A 19489-nucleotide genomic window follows, 5' to 3' on the forward strand; every position below is an offset into this window, starting at 1 on the left:
TTGTGCGACAGAAAAGCAGGCACTTATTCTGTTATATGTTCCCTGCTCACCACAACAACTCTAGATTTTTGGAACAAAGCCCCAAACATGGTGGTCACTTCTAAAAAGAACTGTGCTGTAAAAAATTATCGAACTAAACACCACACCATCTGATTCACTGGTCATAAAGTGCGAAGTTTACTTGTTAGAGCGCTAGTGCCACTCTGCGCTGCATAGTGCCAGTCCAGGCTGGCATTTCCTACCTACACATACAGGGTGTTACGATGATAATAAATTTTTTTTTCCCGAGCGAACCACTGCTTGGTTCGTGTTCAAACCTTCACGTGAAGGTCGCACTTTGCGGTCTATTTAGTTTGACACCGTAAATGATGACGGTACTTACTGTTTATTCTGAAAATAAATAAAATCTATTTTCGCCTATGGGAAAACGGCGGCCGGTTTGGACGTGCGATACAGTGCAAGCTGATCTTGGAACAACCCTCCCTCCTGGGGTATGCAGGGTGAAGCGGATGATAGGGATTCCCGGTTGGAAGGAGCCGAATGAGGTAGCAGACAATCAGACAATCTCTTTCGTCCCTAGTTTACAATGATCACACATAGTTGCAGAACAGCCGATGCCAATCATAATAAAATATTCCCACGGTTCATCATTGTCAATAAGCGTTGGATGTTTCCTCACCTGCTTTCACATTTTCTGACCTCATTTGGCTCCTCTCTGGTGTGGAAGGAGCGTGAATCCCCACTGTCCGTTTCGCTCAGCATACCCCAGGTGGAGCCATGATTCCAAGATCAGCTTGCGCTGGCTTGCACATTCAAATCAGCCGCTATTTTTCCATAGCCACAAAGAGTTTTTATTTATTTTCAGAATAAACAGTAAGTATTGTCGTTGTTCCCAGCGCCAAATAAAATAGACCGCAGAATGTGACCTTCACGTGAAGTTTGAGCGCGAACCGAGCAGCGGTTCACTCAGGAAAGAAATTTAAAGTGTTCCAATTACCATTGTAACACCCCGTATTTCAGCTTTGCTGGGTTGGATGTTCTTTTCCAGTAGTCAATGCAAACGAACACATTGATGAACCCACAGAAACGAGCAAATGAGCTGTAAAATTGGTTTATTGTACAGTCCCCTATGCGGCAATACACTCATCAGAAAAATAAAGAAAGGCACACTCATCGAATTTCAGGCATAAAGATAAGACAGCTGGTTACGCTCGCAGTGCACCGGCCGTACGAATCATGTGAGTAAAGCACCGCGCACAAACCGTATGAAACAAGCCTCTTTTCAATGTACGCCTAGTTTAGGTCTCGCTTTGAGGTAGATTCGCTCATCCAGTCACTTCAATCCGTAAACAGATGCAATGTACCGTACGATAAGTCAATATTCATTGCTGCACAGTGCCAAGCGAACGCTGGCGCTGCTAATAAATAGTGTGAGGCAACGCAACCTGCAACCGAAAAATTTTTAAAGCTCATATGATTTACTAGCAGCAGAAACTGACTTGCAAAGTGAAAAAGTTAGCCGAGTGCTAAATTTGACCATTCCCACTGTTCGCGAGAAAGTCACGAAGCAAACTTGTATCACGCAGAGGTGCTTGACACTGCTGCAGCTTTCCAGTGACAAAATCAGAAGCAAAGATATGTACTGCCATTTGAAAACAGGCACAATAGACACTTAAAGGGGCACTGACACAAAATTTTGAAGGCGAGATAACTTCGGAGATAGATTGGTGGGAACACATATACATCATCTGCAAAATATCAGCGGCGAATACAGCCTAGAACATATTTAAAATCAATTTTGAAGTGTGCGAAACGCAACCGAGCAGCCAGCAGAGGACCACGCGCAATTGTAAATAAACAACATCCAAACACGTCACGAGTTTGTGTTTGCCGCTTCCGCACTACCGGCGTTTTTCGCCGCTCGCCCGGCTCGCCGCTCCAATCGGAGGGCCGGAGGGCGGAGCTTCTGCTCTCGAGAACGGACGACCCGATCGTTGGCGGCGGAGGCGCCGTGATTTCGTCAGCTAATCGGGCAGCTGGCCGCGACCAAAGTTCTGCAGCGATTCCAGGCACTCTGTTTCTTTTACTGTTTATTACCATTGGATGCGAAAACGCGCCGGAGGCACGCAAAGCTCACTGAGCTAGCCGCCCGGTCGCTGTGCATGCGGCGGCCACGGCCGCGAAGTGGCCCAGGCCAGCGCAGGTTGCTCGAGTGATAGCTTCTTACCGCTGCACGAAATTGTCCCCAAGTCCCGACCATGGTGGCTTACATGAGAAAGGAGTTAATGATGTGATGGCGGGTTGCATTAAAAATTGTCATCTGCACCGCTTACGAGAGCGGCACTCGAATATCCGCAGCAGTGCTGAGCCGAACACATCTGTAGGCGGACCTGTAGGCAGACCGGCCGGCTCCTCCCAGCGCGCGTCTTGCCACCCACCGTCTCGAGCGTCGCGCGTCGTTCTTTAGCCGCGGTAGCATTTGCACTCGCAGCGCCTGCGTCACATCCACGGTCGCTTTTTAATTAAGCGCCTCACGAGATCAGTACGTGGGGGCATTCGCAGAAACTGCCGTCGATGCGGATTCGACAGTGCTACGGCGGCTCTGCTCTGTGATATCCCTCCGACGGTCACGTGGTCAGCTTTGTTCACACAAAATCCACAAAATCCATCGTTTCGCGGCACTCGCTGAAACCGAAACTGCGACTGGCCGCATTGAAAATGCCTCTAATTAAACAACCATCGCACGCTGAAGCAAATGAGGTTTCTACAGGTTATAAGTAGGTCACTAGCTACTTATCGCAACAAAAAAAACAAGATGCAAAATTTTTGTGTCAGTGCCCCTTTAAGGAATGTTTTCACTTACGTGATGTTAGTTTTTGACTGCTACTACTGCAATCAATACAAACTTTAGATGCAAACAACAGCCTTAATTCAGATCTTTGAGCATGCTTTCTTGCACTTTGTCACAACAGTGACCAACTTTAGCATTGCAAGGCAGAAAAAAAAAAAAAAGACACTTCCCCATTGCATTAGAACACCTGAAATGATTCCATGTTGTCCTAAACAGCCTTTGGTGCATAGGAAAGCACGGAACTGGACAAGGCACAACTATCTCAACACTCACAACAAGCGGCTAACTCAGAGCACAGAGCAACAGATACTACAATGCTTGCTATCACAGGACTGATGCTCAAAAATGGAGCTACTAAGTCCACCAGAACAGAATGCAAAAGACTTCTTCCTGTGGTCAGTAGGGCACACAAGGTCCCGCAAAATGTTGCAATGCCTTTCACACTAACAAATTTATTGCTTTCAAAGACAGTAATGAGTGTTCTCCCCCCAGTGAATAACAGGAGCCCTTATCACTAGTGGGCTCAAAGCACAATCACATCGTAGCCACACACAAACTTTTGCTTGATAAATCGACATCACGTTGTAAAAATACATGCAAGTTATGTGCACTGCATGTGATTAGGTAGAATGTTGTGGATCTCAATATCACCATCGCAGATGCATCCCCATCATGAAGCATTGCATACAGCTTACTTCTTTCAGCAGCCATGTTTTCACACAGCTCAAATTTTTATTACAATGCTCTTGATGCCACAAAGAGAGCACCACAAATAACGATACAAATTGCACTGAAATTTCATTTCTTTTCAATGCCACAAAATAGAACACACAATTACAACCTCCTCTTCCTCCCGCCAGCAAAACAAAGGAGACAGGAATAATGGAGCTCCTAATTTCGTGCAGGCTCCATTGGCTCCTCCTAGCTTTGTGCAGGTAAAATAAATAACAGTGCTACACACCCCACCTCCCCCTCCCTGTGAAGCCTGAACATTACAGAACCCTCAACAAGTAGGGCATGTAAAAAGAAAGTGGAACAATGTTGGATCAACAGCAAAAACTATGTGCAAAGTGCATCCACAGGGAGTTTATGTTCAGGCAAGAAGATTGAAATACTTCGACAATCATGAAACACACTGGGTCCGCTTGCTCAACATGAAAAATCTGCGGCTAGGACACATAGCACAAACCAGTCAAATGCTGAACAAAGGCGTTGTAGTGGTGAATCTTTAGGTATGTCATTTCCGAAGCAACCGATTTCGGTGGTACTACTTGTGTATAGTATTGTTGCTTACAACAAACATACGAAGAATAGAACACCAAATCCCCATGCCACGCTTTCAACATCTGAATACCTTTTTTGTATCATTTTTCTATGCGTCGTGGGAGCTCATACAGTGCTTTCTGATCATTAACTTGATGAGCATCCTTTGTGCCAAGTTATCTTTGGTTTAACAGTCAAAACGGGAGGTCTATTAGACTACCCAGCAGCACCAAAAAAGAGAAGTCATTTCTGAAAAGTCCACTGTTTATATACCATGCCGTTACAAGGCGTAAAAAAAAGTACAGCACGGGAATATGCTCTTGTAGGAGAGACCATACTCTCTCTAGCACATGAATACAAGGAGCATAAAAACTTGTGCAAACAAAACAGAACTTTTCCATAAAATTCCGAATCTTCGTACCGACAAATTGCTTGTGACTGCCCCCATTTTTTCCTGCACTGTTCTGAAGCCTCTACAAAAGTGTGCACTGTTTGTTCGACATCAGACGTCATCATTCCTTGACACTTCAAAACGTCCACATGACGTTTGATGTATTTCGGGCAAACCACATTATACCTGCACGTACCTGTGAAATTGCTAGTTATAAATTTTGGTGCACAAATACAGACAGTAACAGTGCAGCAATTTTGTTGGCTGCTGCCAACGCTTCGTTTTTGGAAGGTTTACTACGAGCAGTCTGTGCTTTACATCACAGAAAATAGCTCGGTGCTGCTGAGACAAATTACAAGTCCCTAGGAATCTATATGATGTGCTCTGAAACAACAGATCTAGGTTTTGGCAAAATAAAGCTTTTATACCATACGAATGCCCACAACATGGATGGCAGACGTGCTGTGATGATTTGTGATGCCAACATATACTGACATTTTGTTTGTTTTTGTTTTGTTTCTTCTCACAGGGGTCATCTCTCATTTCTCTCTACCTAGATTTCAAGCTTATGTAAACTCGCTTTCACATCAAATACGAAACACCTGCTATTCCAAACCGGCAATCTTGGTTATCAGCACCTCTTCACAATACCATCTTCCTTCCACCTACAAGATACCGTGTTTTCACGCACATAACACAACCCTGCATACAACCAGTAACGCCATGCTGCGCACTAGGAGAATAACAAGGAATGTCCCCACACATCCCAACCACAATTGACAGTACAATGCAACCTTCCAGTCATCACAAAAAACGAATAGCACACAGTTACGTTGCACCACTTACTCAGATAACCAACTCAACAGTGGTCACCAAACTTCTTAATTGTTCTTAACTGGGCATAAGAGCTCCCATCAACCCCCCGCCCTTTCAGGGAAAAAGAAATAAAAATAAAATATCTTACTGTCATATGCCAAGGCACATCTACCAAGCTGATTATTTGCATACGGCAAGCACACACACACACACTACAGACAGGATAATGCCGTGTTCTTAAAAATTGAACCACAGAACTCGCTTTTGACCATAAACTGGCTAGAATAGAGCAAGGGGAAGAGTGCAATGACGGCAGCAATGACGCATGCATCACAGTGTGGTTGTACTTTGAGAACAAAATTTACGTATTACAATCGACACCTCAGTTTTACTCCTACGAATTTTTAGTTATTACTGCGGGTTATACATGCAAAAATACGATATATTCTCTAATGACAAAAACAACAAGGGAAATGTGCCGATGTATGTATAAGACGGTTCACAATCGATCAGCTTCATTACCGGCAATGCAGTGCCAATCTTTCCATTTGTCCATAAGGCACCATTACGAAATTTAGTAAACGTATTTCATATTGAATTAAACTTAGTCTGGGCAGACCATCATATCCTGTTATATTAGACTTGGCAAACAACATCGTATACTGGCCTCCGAGTCCTGTTTCGGCAACTTTGGTCAATGCCACGTAATGCCACTTGTAATGCCAGCACCAGAACGGGTAGAGTTGAGCAGGAAAAAAGAAGATACGGCTCTCTTCAGTGCAAAACAGCACAAGACGTACAGCACAAGACGTACAGGAGTCCTCACAGACCACGGGGGGGTCGTCACACCAGCTCCCACCCGTCCATGTCGGCGTCGGACTTCTCGTCGGAAGCGGACAGGCCCATAGTGTCCATCTCGTTGATGCGGGAGGGCAGTTCACAAGTGGACAGTTGATGCGCTGAGCCATCGGCGGCCACGGACCACAGCCTGTCGTCGATGGATGCTGCACACGACAGGGGTGAAGCAATCGCACGTTAGGATCATGCTCACTTCTACAAGAATTAAAGGGCTTTTAAAGGACATTCAAGGCACTGTGTGTGTATTTTCAAGGACCACACTGTCTGTTGTAAATATAAGTAACACCGATCTTCAGGGCAAAATGCAGCCTTGACTGAAATCAAGATAAATCGTCAAATAGTTGAATCAGTGCTGGAGCCAACGCTTCGACAAGGATACTTGTGGTCAGACAAGTTCCCTTGCCGAAATAATGGCTGCAGCGACACTTCCTTCGACAAGTTCTCATAATTTCTTGTTAAAGTTGCACGTATAGGCCCTATCATTGTGTCCCAAAATAGAAACTTTTATTCAATAAATAAGAAGAACCAAATAATAAAGACACACTCAGTCCTTACGTAACCTCGCGTTGTTTTCATGCTTCTTAAAAAGGAAAATTTTAAAAAATTCACAAGGTTTTTCAAGCGTTTGTAAAAATTCAAGGACTTTTCAAATTTCAAGCACCTGCAAGAAGAACCCTGCTTGAATCCAACAGACCACCAACAACACCATCAGCCATAAGTTTATATCCTCTGTCAGCCGCTCCTGTGGCCTTGTAAGCAAGACAGATGTGTGAGGCTTACCATCTCAGATAAAAAGGAAATGAGTGTATCGGCGATACTTCCCTTAGTCTGCGCAACAGCAAGATGATGTTTATTGAAGAGCATCTGGGAATTCTATCGCAACAAGTCATTATATTTCGTTGCGCTCGCACAATGGCATGTCTCCAGTCTGCACTTACGTGTATTTTTTCGTAGAATAAAAGTTAGCTGCAGTCCAGAGTATGCTTTTTCTGACGAACAGCAGAGTCGCCCCTGACCACTTCATAGGTCTTAGCTGCGGCTGTGCTGTGAAAGTTTTTCTGAGCCTTTGATGACAATTTTGCGATTCAAATTCGAATTATGGGGTTTAATACGCCGAAGCTACATGTAGGCTGATGCATGCCATAGTAGAGGGCTCCAGATTAGGATCAACCGCCCGGGCATCTTTAATGTGCGCCGGAATATGTGCTAATGCTTTCCGTACAGGAGAGACGGCCAGGGTCGTCGAGCAAGAACAAAGTGCACTGACCGGCGAGGCAGGTGGCATGTCCCGGGATGCGTTTCCAGTAGTCCCCCACGAAGTTGAGATTGGAGATGCCGAAGCGGCGGTAGACCTCGCCTCCGGGCGTCAGCGCCCAGACGGCCTTCTCGGAGACACACAGCTGGCGCGCCTGCACCCCGGGCACCTCCACCCAGGCCGTGCCGATGTGCAGCTCCGGGTAGATGCCCTCGCGCACGTACACCCGCCGCCGGTTGTCCAACGCCCACACCATGAAGTTGCGCGGGCCCACGTACACCTTGTAAGGTGGAACACCAATGCATATGTACAAAGCGAAATGGCCCACTGCGGTGCCACACGGAAAACCAACGCGAACTACCAGGCTTCATAGCTGTGATGGCAAAGGAGAGGGCAGCGGCACCTCATGGACAAAATAATAGCAGCTGCAATTCATCACAGGGCTGCACCGTTTGTTCTCCTGCAAGACACTGCTCGCTTAACTTAGGCGAAGTACTTGCGATGTTATCTGGCTGCCCTAAGAAGCGACACTCCCCTTCCTGTTTTGTTCTAACTCCATGACTTTCAAAGGGGTAAGGGGGGGCGAGTGAGAGGGAGTGAGAGGGCAGCATTTGACGAGGGACAACACGGCCCACTTATAAAGAACTGCCAGCAATGTTGGAGGCGCAGGAAATACGATTAATCTCGATGGCGCAAAACAAACAGAGCAGCGCAGGCAGAAAATGACGATGGGGAGAGGAATCCTACATTCTTAAATTCACAGGGGTGAAAAGAAAAACAAGAACAAGAGGGACAGTCTCACTCTCCCTCTTGTTCTTGTTCTTTTTGTTTTTCGCTCTGTGAACTAAAAAAATATGAAATACCAACTCGTCCAAGCATCAACAATGACAGGAAGAGTCTCAATCTGCAACAGGGCAATGCCGCACCACTCATGTGAGTCTACTATACGCCTCGAGCGCGGCCTGTAGGGGCGCCACTGAAATCCCCCTAGCGGTCCGTTTCGAAAGCAGCCGCGGGAGTCGCCGGCCCGCTCCCCATTGTCACCGTTGCTTTCGGGGCCCGTTCACGACTGAGATTTACCGTTTGTAGGCGTTGGAAATACATATTTATGTGGAGCAGTCACTCTGTTCGCAAATGTGGTGTGTTTACGAGTGTAAAAATATGTGTGACGCGATCTTAGTCTGGTACATTCGGTCTGTACAAGCGCCAAGTGTGCATCACAGGTCGGCGTCGCGAAACCGGGAGATGATTGTGATTCCACTGCCCTGAAATTTACTAACAGTGTCTCCGTAAGCATAATATCCCCAGATAGTCATGCCATGGCTATACACTACGATATAAATCAGTTTTGTGCGCTTATATAACCTAGTGGAGCGCTCATACCTGACAGCACGCCAGTTATGCTTGCCAATATCATACCTGAGATATAGATCACTACCCTGGACATTAATTTCGCGAACATTCTACGAAATAAATACGATGGATAATCCAACATAATACCCGGGATCAGCGCACGACAAAAAAAAAATAATGCTAGGGCATCTTGTCGTGAGCTGAGCGCCCGCAAACATTCATATATGTTACATATATACACCCCGAGCAGGCCGGAGACGGGCTTCTACAGTATAATGCCCGTTCGCGACTAAACGTTTCTTCGAAGCATAGTTATGGGTCTATTCGTTTCACCTGCACCACGTGAACCAGTTCAGGCGGTGCGGCACTTCGCCGTTCGTTTCAGTGGTGCAGCTCGCGGCACCTGAATCGCGCCGTTCGATTCACCGGTGGTGCCGGCGGGTGCAGGACGAGTTCACGGCTTTGCCTGCACTCCCCGCCGAGGAGGTGCAGAACCAGACGAAAAAAGTGCGGGGCTGGTTCCGCTTATGGCGGAACCCACTTTGCACCGCTGTGAACTGGTTCAAGAGGTGCAGGCTGAATCGAATAGACCCTATATGACGCAGGGAGCCTGCAGAACGAGTAGCTTGTGTGTGTGATTACTAAAACGTTCTTTCCTTGATTTCGCTCCGCAATCGTACAGAACGATACATAAGCGTCCCCCTCCCCTCCCCCCTCCCCATGTCTCGCGAAATAGCACTGCATTTCGCACACTAGTTGGTCTCGTAAGTCCTAGCTACCCCGCTTAACGTTATACGAACGCCATCAGCATTTCAGAAGCTGCACTGAGGTTTTTTTTTTTTTTTTTTTTTTTTTCATTTCTGTACGAGCTATGTTGTTTCTTCCGGACTTGCAGACCATTAATTTTTCAGTGGTTTAATTCACTTTTCTTGGTTCTTGCTATAAGGCATGAGTGCACATCTTTCACGACGCAGGGCCTTGGAATATACTTAACATTTTTGCATGGCTTATATTCTTATAAACGGCACAAGTTATTATCAGGTATTCGGTAATCGCATCCCCGAAATATATTTTTCTACGACGCATATATTCGTAATGAGGCCGCATTTGTTGTCCGCGCTACAAAACAAAACACACCTCTCACTGTGCCAGTATTAGGTTTAAATGAGGCGACAAAAAATTCACTTGTCCCGGACGTATTCGGAGGTGACAGTGGTGGTATGCTGCTGCCGTCGCCGACGCCCGTAACAGCGGCCGAGAAGGACGCAGAGCCGCGTTCCCGGATAGCTATTGTTGGTGTTTGAGCACCTTACCAAGACGCAGCGGCTTTTGAAGTGACCTAAACGTACTGTTTACTTACAGACGTCACCATATAAAAAGTTTTTTAGCGCTTGGAAGGGCAAAAAGAAGCGAAAGAGAACCAAAACACTGCATGAGCCCCTATGGGCCCCGCAGCGCTAATCCCGTCAACTCCGTGGAGAAGCGGCGGCAGGCGGCGCAGCGATCGCAAAGCTCGAGGCGTATACTGTCCATAACACTCTGACACGCATGGCGCCATGTGTGCAAAATTTCGTTTCCCATCTCCATACGTGCGTGCTGCAATGCCAAATTATCCAATGACAGCAAGGATGAACCTTCACAACGCCCAATTGACCAATTTCACAATTCTTCAAATTGAATTGCAAAACATCACACTCAAAAAAAGAATTTGTACTGTATTGTGTTAGATGCAACTTTCCTCAGTCAAGCAGAAGCATTATTTGCAATATAAAAGTCACTTTTCAACACCGCTATTTTTAGCTCATATAAAAAGTATCACTAAATATCATTTGTTGGCAGCCTTGGCAATGGTAGGAGCAATTTACACATAATAAGCAAATAAATAACCTCCCAAGAAGGCAGCTTGGCTTTTAGGTTTGTATTTGGGTAAAATGAGAAAAGGCTCTATATTTTCTTTTTCACACAAACTAACACAGCTTTAGATGCTGCCTTCTCTGCTCCCCTCATTCTTAACTAAATTTCAATTCAAGCATTGAAGCAATGTGCTCGTTTGTAGTCAATCCTTGCTGCTGCCTACAAGGCTTGATTTCCGAGTTCTGATACAATGGCCAGGTGCAACACAAACTGCAATGTGAACTGCAAGCTTCCAAACTTGCCCAGCATGTATATTTAAATACAGGTCAAGGCACGTTTTACGCCCAGCACTCATAAAAGTTTTTGCTACAACCAATAGGGGCCAACTTACGCGCTTATTTATCCCAATAAAAATGGCTATGACAGCGATAACAAACCGCTACTGAGACAGGAAAGTGAGTGGCTACCTAATATGAAAGTGAACATTATTTGGGATGCCACTGGTTATAAAGTGCTATAGTAAGCAATGCACGAAAAAAACTGGATGTATGCAATGTTGATGTGCATTTTGTGTTGAAACGTCTAATTGGGGTTTTACTCAACCGTGGAAAAACAGAATTCGACCCGGGCAAAACCGCTGCAATCACCAAATTGAATTAACTGAATTGAATTGAATTAACAGATACACTGCTTTATACCCTAATAAGGACCCTAAAATTGGTCAAACCACGTCATTTGATCGAATTAACCAAGACTGACAGCATAGACCAATATAAAGCTGGCGGCATAAGCCAATCTATATTACCCTTACTACCCTTACCCTTACTTCCCAAAGAATCACATGGTTAGGATGCACACCTACATCATTTGCCTTCGACCTGTATTCAAATCAATACGCCAAGCGTGATAGCCGTGCAAGCAAACTCGGGCTCGGGGAAAAGCGGCCCCAAGGCTGGTGAGTGGTGAGTGAGCATGCCGGCAAGAGTGGGGTGGTTAGAGAGCCACATGCAGGCCGCAGGCATCCCCACACGTAGCTGCTTGTTGCACAGCTGACCTACCTTGGTGAGCTGGGGCCTGAGAAACCGTGAAATCTCAAAGGGCAACGAAAAGGGGTTCTCAGACGAAGACTGGGGTACCCGGGAGGGGAGACAAAAACAGAAAAACAGGTAACACAAAGGGTGTAAACAACTCAGGATGAGGTGTCCTCCCGCCAAGAGCAGGGAAACAAAAAGGGGGCGAGATATGTGGCAGAACAAAATAAAGCAAGAACATCTAGATACGGTGATCCTGATTGAGGCGGCATTTTGGAACGCAACAGCAGTATGCTCATTGATGTTACGGGGCAGCGAGGGCGTGCCACAAGGACACTCCTTAAGCCCTCTGCTTTCTATTTCCTTGCCTCCTGTCCTGTTACACACTGACCATAACGTGACAGTAGGAGCAAGTGCGGACGGTAGGGGTGTGCGAATATATTTGACATTTTGAATATGAATTAAATATTTTTCTTATTCGAAGCATATTAGATTCGAGAAATGCATATTTGAAAATTCCAGAATATTTGGCAACGAGCAAATATTTTGGAAAAGTGACATATATTCGCACAAGTAACAAATTATATGTGTTCCATGCGTTCCCTTAAAGGTCCAAGTACTACATGGTTAGGGTGGCCCCTTCCGTAATTACTGATGTACTCACAAATCAACGCAAGCATGTACATAAGTATGTGCTCTCGCACTGTTGCACTCTACACCGGCGAGAGAAAGTGACCCCTTGGCAGTGGCCGTGACTGCGCAGACTGCTGTATGGCTTAGGCCTAACGCTACTGAATCCGGTTCAATTGAAGCTTGCCGTTTATTTCTAACCGTTAAATTGCATCCGAATGGAAAACTATAACAGGGACTTTTTAATTAACCAATTTATTTTTTTGCATGCCAACCCATTTTCAATGTGGGTGGAGCGCACTGCAAATACACCGTGTTCCGCTCTACCTACTCCACAAGCTCAGCAGCTAGACAGGCGGCCACTTGTTTGGGTGGTCAGAAGTGGCTTCAGTGCACAGTGAACACAGGGGCACTGCGCGGATATCTATAGTTCGTACAGACTTTTGGCACACTGTACACTGGAGTACGAACTTCCATGCACGCTTACACCAAGATACGTTGATGCGCAGGTTTGTAGAGGAATACGTGTAATTACTTGGCTGATTCTAACGTGAAATTTTTCTTCTGGACTTTTTTTTTTGCATTTGGCATGAATGATGTGCTATGGGGAATCCCCAGTGCAGTGTCAACATGAATAAACTTGGTTGAACGAGCACGTCAAACATGCATAAAGTATGCAAAAAGGCCAACTAGAACTGATGGGGAACAGTTTCGAGAGGAACATTTGTGCTGGAAGGTGCTCACAGGCGTGACTGCGGCTAGTTATGATACAAATCGTAAAGCAAAATTAATGGGCAGCACCTTTGTGGCTTTATTAAACTTTGCCTAAGAAGTCTTGTAAAACTTGCACATTTACTGCTTCGTGTGTGCTATGCAAGTCTGAAATACGAAAATATGGTTTTCCCAATAAAAGGAAAAATAAGCTGCCATTTCAGGCTATGTGTGGTGTTACCATAAGCTTTTTCGTTAAAGACACAGACCCCTAGAACAAGTGGTCACAGCACACATTAACAGAAATAACAGAAAAAATCATTTATCTTTTTTTTCGCCATTTTGCATGGTTCACTGCTTGGGGCCCCTGCCGAAGATGTACCACGAACCAACTTCAATGCTAGCCTTTATCGTGTTTGCTCACATGAGTGCATAAAAATTGCACAAATGCAATAAATGAACCCCTAGGGCCTGTTGGCGATGGCAACTTACGATTTTTTTTTTCTTCCTTTGCAAAACGAGTACATACATCACTTGATTGATTGATTGTGGGGTTTAACGCGCCGACGCAACGCAGACGATGAGGCGCGCCGTAGTGGAGGGCTCCAGATTAATTTTAACCACCTGGTGATCTTTAACGTGCGCCGAAATCTCGTACACACAGGCGTTTTTGCTTTTCGCCTCCATCAGAAAAGCGGCCGCCGCAGCCGGGAATCGAACCCGCGACCTCGTGCTCAGCAGCGCAACACCTTAGCCACTGAGCCACCGCGGCGGGTTACATACATCACTTATCCCAATTAGAAACACCAGCCACCAAGTACACCAGTACACATCTAGTACACCAGCCACCAAGACTGCCTGCAAATAGCTATGACTTAGACATGTTTTACATAAGAAGCAGAGCTGAAATACACATCTTGGGGATAAAACTAGCCTAACCTTCACTATTTGTTAGTGCCAAATACACAATTTTTCAGACACAAACTCTGACAGAAGTGAATACAAAAGAAAATGTAATTCAACTGAATATTAAAAAAAAAGAAAAAATAAACACTCGCACATGCCTAAAAAATTTTACTGTTCAGTATTCAATTCTATATTTGCATTTTTTGTAACTATCTGCCACTATTTTGTATTCGATTAAAGAAGAAATTTCCCTAACCGCACACCTCTAATGACCACCCATTGCAATCAGTGCCTTTCCATACAGTTCTCCTGAAGTGAGTGAGCGAGTGAAGACTTTATTAAAATCGTCTACTGGAGACTGCACACTTCCCATGGGGTGGGGGTGGGGGCAGAGGGGTGCAGCGTGTTTCTTTTTGTAAATGTTATCTGCCTCGCACACGAAACAACTGAAATGTGGGTTCACCAAATTCCATCCAAATCAGGCATGCGCTTGGCAGACGTGAGGCCAGGATTGCCCCACGAAAATGAAAACGGCACTCACAGCAGTCATGAAGGGCGACTCGTCCTGGTAGGCCGACTCCACGGGCACCCAGGCGGGTGGCAGGGTGCGGGGGGCGGGTGGCCTCAGGGAGCCAATGCGCATGTACACCGTGCCCTTGGTGTCGCACGCCCACACCGTCTCGTAGCTGCAGCTCAGGTGAGCCAGCTGCACGTCACCTGTAACGGCGGTTGCCCAGCATCACTGGTAGTCGTGTATGCCGCTTCAAGAGGCCACCCCTGCCCGTCGCTAGGCCTTAGCCTACTTCACAACCACCCACCAACTAGAGCACTGCACGGACCTGGTTTTGAGGCCCGGGCCCGGCCCGGACCCGCCGATAAACAACTCCAGACGGCCCGACCTGGCGGGCTTTCGGGTCAGCCCAGGCTCGTGCAGTGCTCTACTGCCCAATCAAAGAGTTCGAATGAGAAAGGACTGGCGAGCCACCAGACACACCATTGCTTTTCTCAAGCAGGGTGGCAGCGAGCCATCCACACCTCTTTCCTCAATGCCACCGGCGTTAAGGGGATTAACATACTTGTTAATTCCTTTGAAACAAGGAACTGACCTTTCATTTGATTCTTGCAGGCAACAGTTTTACTTCTTAGTGGGACCAGAAGTAGTGGTTAAAAACTTGCACGCAAATTGGGATTAGATGTGAATCCAACGCCGTTTTAGTGACAGCAATGAATGCTGCAAGATGGTGGATTATGGTCTTGTTCTCCTAGGCGTTGACATTCGCAGATATAAATCGCGCATTGTCAGCAGTTCTGCAGTGAACACTTTTTTTTAAAGCTGAAAACCTGCGCGTGCAAGGTGTGCACTCCGACGGTCTATTCCAGAATTCCAGAGTTTCTTACAAAAAGATAATAGAGGAAACTGATGCTGAAACTGTACGTCACCGTGAGAATTACGGGAAGAGCATAGAATTAGATTAATTAGCATTGTAATTGGCTTGGATCGTAACATTTAGCGAGCGATCATCACTCCAAGTTTCTTTTGACAGATGGAACGCTAATCCAACTGGCCCCGTCTGCACGCAAGGCAGGGGGCCAACCATTACCCACCTTTTAAAACATGGGACCTGTGGTGAGTTTTGCAACTCCACATACTGAATAGCTCTGGTTTACATGGCTAGAGGATAAGAACGCGTTTTAGCAATGAGAAAAACTAAACAAGGTGCACGTTGTTCCGTTCTTTTTTGTGCATTTTTTTCTTTACCAGCAAGTCTATGCGTTGCAATGTGTAATTTAGTTCATGTTCATGCCACAGGCAGCACACAGTGTTAAAGTGGCCAGTTTCCACCATTACCATTAGTAACCGCAGCCAGGTTATAAATAGTGTGTGACAATAATAAAGGCTCTCTGTTCCTAAGTACAAGGAAAATGAAACAATGTGCACGCTGTTCCTTTTTATGCATTTTTTTTCTTTACCAGCGAGTCTATGTGTCATGATGTGTAACTTAGTTCCACAGTGTTAAGGTGGCCAGTTTCCATCGTCATCATTAGTAACCGCAGCCAGGTTATAAATAGTGCGTGACAATAATAAAGGCTCTCTGTTCCTAAGTACAAGGAAAATGAAACAATGTGCACGCTGTTCCTTTTTATGCATTTTTTTTCTTTACCAGCGAGTCTATGTGTCATGATGTGTAATTTAGTTCCACAGTGTTAAGGTGGCCAGTTTCCATCGTCATCATTAGTAACCACAGCCTGATTATAAATAGTGTGTGACAATAACGAAGGCTCTCTGTTCCATGGGTACCAGGTAGTGTATGCATCCCTTGGTTACATCGGTGACTCGTCGTGCGTCGGGTACAACACTCAGCGAACATTTCTCGTCCGCAATTCGCCCGTGTTTCTTCTCTCGGGCCAAGCCGGCCGCTGCAACAGCAGGCCATGGCTGCTCACCCAGCTGGGAGGTGTCGAGCAGCACCCAGCCGTCGCCCATGGGCTGCAGGCGGCTCTGGCCCGTGCGCAGCATCACCTGTCCCTCGGTGGTCAGCGCCCAGAGGGACTCGGGCGAGGGGGCGATGCAGCTGAGGGCGGTGCCACGGGGAAGCCCCACGGGGAACCACTTGCGCAGCCGCGGGGACACCACTCCGAGCTGGCCGCCCGTCTGTAGGCCCCACACCACGCCTGCGTGCCAAAGGGGGAGAGAAGAAAAAATAGGAGGTTGCAGCCAACACTACAAGGGGGCACACTGTCGCCTCTCGTTTCAATTTCAAAAGAACACAGGACACGCGTGGAGTGGGGTGTTGAACTTATACTCCTAGCGAATGTGATGCTGGATGAAGAAAAGAAAGGGCGAAACAAGGTGTACATGACAAGGTGCACAAGGTGAAACGAAGGTATATGTACAGTGAAACCTCGCTAAACCGTACCTGACGGGGACGCGAAAAAGTACACACTAACCAGCACTACGGTTTCTCCGAATGCATTAGGTTAAAGGGAAACCAAGTTGGGGGTTCAGTTTGGCTACGTAAAAAAGAAACTACAGCTTATGCGGGTACGGTTTAACAAGATTCCACTGTACATGAAATAAGTATTAGATGCAAGGCATCTCTTACACTCGGCCTGTCCTTCCATCCGGCGTGCATGCGTCCGCAACCCTCCTCCTTTCCCCTCGCCTGCCAGCTGCGTTAGCGCGTTCTCCTCGCCATGCAAGCTGTGCGTCAGCGCGCCGTTAGTGCGCGTATGCTACACTCTCTCTCGTTCTCCTCGCCATGCCAGATGTGCATTAGCGCGCATGTGCGTCTCTCTCTCATCACTCACGGAGCGGCTATATAACCGTGGTATCTGCGGCGCGCTCCTCAGTCGCTCCGTCAGTCGCTCTCGCTGCTACTGCACCGATTGCTGCTCCACCTGCTGCTCCGATGAGTTGAAATGGACACTAACATGCCTGCTACCGCGTTGGCTGACGCAACCGTAACCAGCTCCCATGAATTGAACCCCGTGAGATGCCTTGCATCACCCCAGGGTTCCCCTCACAAGAAGATGGAGAAAATTTTTTTCATGTACATATACCATGTATTCCATGTATGTCGTTTTACGTAGATATATGCGTGTTTCCTTGTTTCTTATGGCATAAACCAAGTTGAAGTGTAGCGTGTTTCGTCTTTTCTCTATCCAGAGTCATGTTTGCTACCAGTACAATTCCATCAGTTAGTAACCAACTTGCCCAACTTTCTGCTTTGAGGGTGTTGAACCACACGAGCATGAGCATGTGCTTTGCCATCCTGGTGAGGGGAGGGCTCTTTGTCTGCCCATCCTGAACTTTGTGTTGACCCTCCACGAGAGCATCTTCAAAACACCAAACAAAGAGATGGGTCGTTTTCACACGTGGCTAGGGATACAACGTGATGTGAGGTAAATAAGTGCCTTTTTCGTTCCCCACTCAAAGTATTTGTAAGGAACAAAAATCTCAGAATGTGAACAATGGCAAAATTGTGCGCACGTGCACGTGTGCGTCCGCATGGTTGTAGCTAGCTAGCTAAAAACACTTCCCAGATAACATTTGCCAGAATCTCACAAATCTCACACAGCAGATGTGAAAGTCTTGCAACAGCGTGTGGGTACTGGTGACGCAAACCCCCAAGCTGCCGCCTTTGCTCTGCCTTGCAAGTTTGAAGCGCTTGGCCCTGTAGCTCACTTTTCAAGTCAGAACAACCTGTATTTTGCCTTTGAAGAAAGGGTTGCTATGTTCCCTACAACGGGTGTCCTGCAAGTTGCCTGGTGCTCAAAGGTGGTTCGCCGAAACAATAAGCAATCATGCTCGCTGCAGGCTCGAATTGGCAGTGGCACATCATGAACTCGTCCAGAGGTGCTCTAAATGCTAACGTCACAGCTGCTGGTTTTCATGCTGAGGAAAACAAAAAAAGAAGAGGGCTCGTTAAGGCCTTATCCTGTGGCAGGGCAGCAAGGAGATACTTCCTCCCACCTTCATCCTTGAAGACGCCTGCCGCAGCGATGTCTGTCCACTTCATCCCCGGGTTCAACAGGTTGACGTGGGCCTTCTCCCAGAAGTAGCCTGCACGAGAGCATTGTTATGCATCAAACAAGGAGGAAACAGTGCAAAATAAGGAAGACACAACCTGTTTAGGGACAAGTATAAATGAATTAAAAAGGTTCCTGGCAGGACATGTACTCGTGCAGCTAACTACACTTTGACAAACTTGCACAGCAAGCTGTGTGTTGCGCACTAGTTCAGTGTGGCTCTTGCCGATGTCACAGTAATGTCATGCACGAATTCACTCCCTTGACCCTTTCAGGGTCACGGACGTACATATACGTCCTCTGCAAACACCTTCAAAATGGTCACTAACGTATATGTACGTCATCGCTTGTATGTTTAAAAAGCATGCCTTTTTCGCCAACTTCTCTTGCTTGGCATGCGCATCCACACTGCGGAAATATGTCAAATTAATGTCTTGCGCTGATGGCTCTTCTTTCTATTTTTTTTTGTGATTTACTTCAGCGGCGCGCCGGCTATCGCTTGCACATCCAGTAATGAGGGGGCGCGCTGGGTATCGCCCACAGGGCGCCTCTCGCTTCTTGCGCCTGCCACAGACCAAGGGCGCCTGCGAAACTGATGAGGCTCTTTTCTTGTTTTTTTTTTGTATTTGATAGGAGCAGTGCACCGTCTATCGCTCGTGCATCCGGCCGCGCGCGCGCAGCGGCTGGTTTTGGTATCGTCTTCCAGGCGCTTCCTGCTTTTTGCGCCCGCGAAACTGATGTCTATGTGATTTCGATTCACTCAAAAAGTGCCGGCTTGTTACTCTCTCGTTTTTATGTAGAATTTTTCTTGTGTTACTCATAAATAAACCACGTATATAACAACACAAACGATTTTTTTCTCACTTTATGGTCACCCTAAAAAATTACGATAATTTTTTCTCGAAATAGATTCACCCGAAGAATTGAAATCAGCAATAACAAAAATGGACCCTGGGGGGTCGCATTTGGCGAAAAAATTCGACCCTCAAAGGGTTAATTCAATGGACCTCAAGACTGAAGGCTGGCAACCCCCCATCACC

At 46.5% G+C, this 19489-nt stretch overlaps 1 protein-coding gene across 4 annotated transcripts in view; it reads right to left on the reverse strand.

Annotated features, from left to right (window-relative positions):
* Nucleotides 1–1095: 1095 nt before the first annotated feature.
* LOC144149297 (tectonin beta-propeller repeat-containing protein 2) overlaps nucleotides 1096–19489 on the reverse strand; it is a 67257-nt gene continuing 48863 nt past the window's right edge. For 3 of the 4 annotated variants that reach the window (XM_077680863.1, XM_077680862.1, XM_077680865.1), the window contains 6 exons: nucleotides 18394–18483; nucleotides 16365–16592; nucleotides 14461–14636; nucleotides 11700–11768; nucleotides 7447–7714; nucleotides 1096–6325 (listed from right to left, as the gene is read on the reverse strand). In XM_077680863.1, coding sequence (XP_077536989.1) covers nucleotides 6165–6325; nucleotides 7447–7714; nucleotides 11700–11768; nucleotides 14461–14636; nucleotides 16365–16592; nucleotides 18394–18483 — 992 coding nt within the window. In that variant the 3' untranslated portion in view covers nucleotides 1096–6164. The remainder of the gene's footprint in view (nucleotides 6326–7446; nucleotides 7715–11699; nucleotides 11769–14460; nucleotides 14637–16364; nucleotides 16593–18393; nucleotides 18484–19489) is intronic. The other variant, XM_077680866.1, reaches the window with a different exon arrangement.

Source organism: Haemaphysalis longicornis, unplaced genomic scaffold (assembly GCF_048455015.1).
Source record: "Haemaphysalis longicornis isolate Haplotype H1 unplaced genomic scaffold, Haemaphysalis longicornis Haplotype H1 scaffold_8, whole genome shotgun sequence".
NCBI lineage: Eukaryota > Metazoa > Arthropoda > Arachnida > Ixodida > Ixodidae > Haemaphysalis > Haemaphysalis longicornis.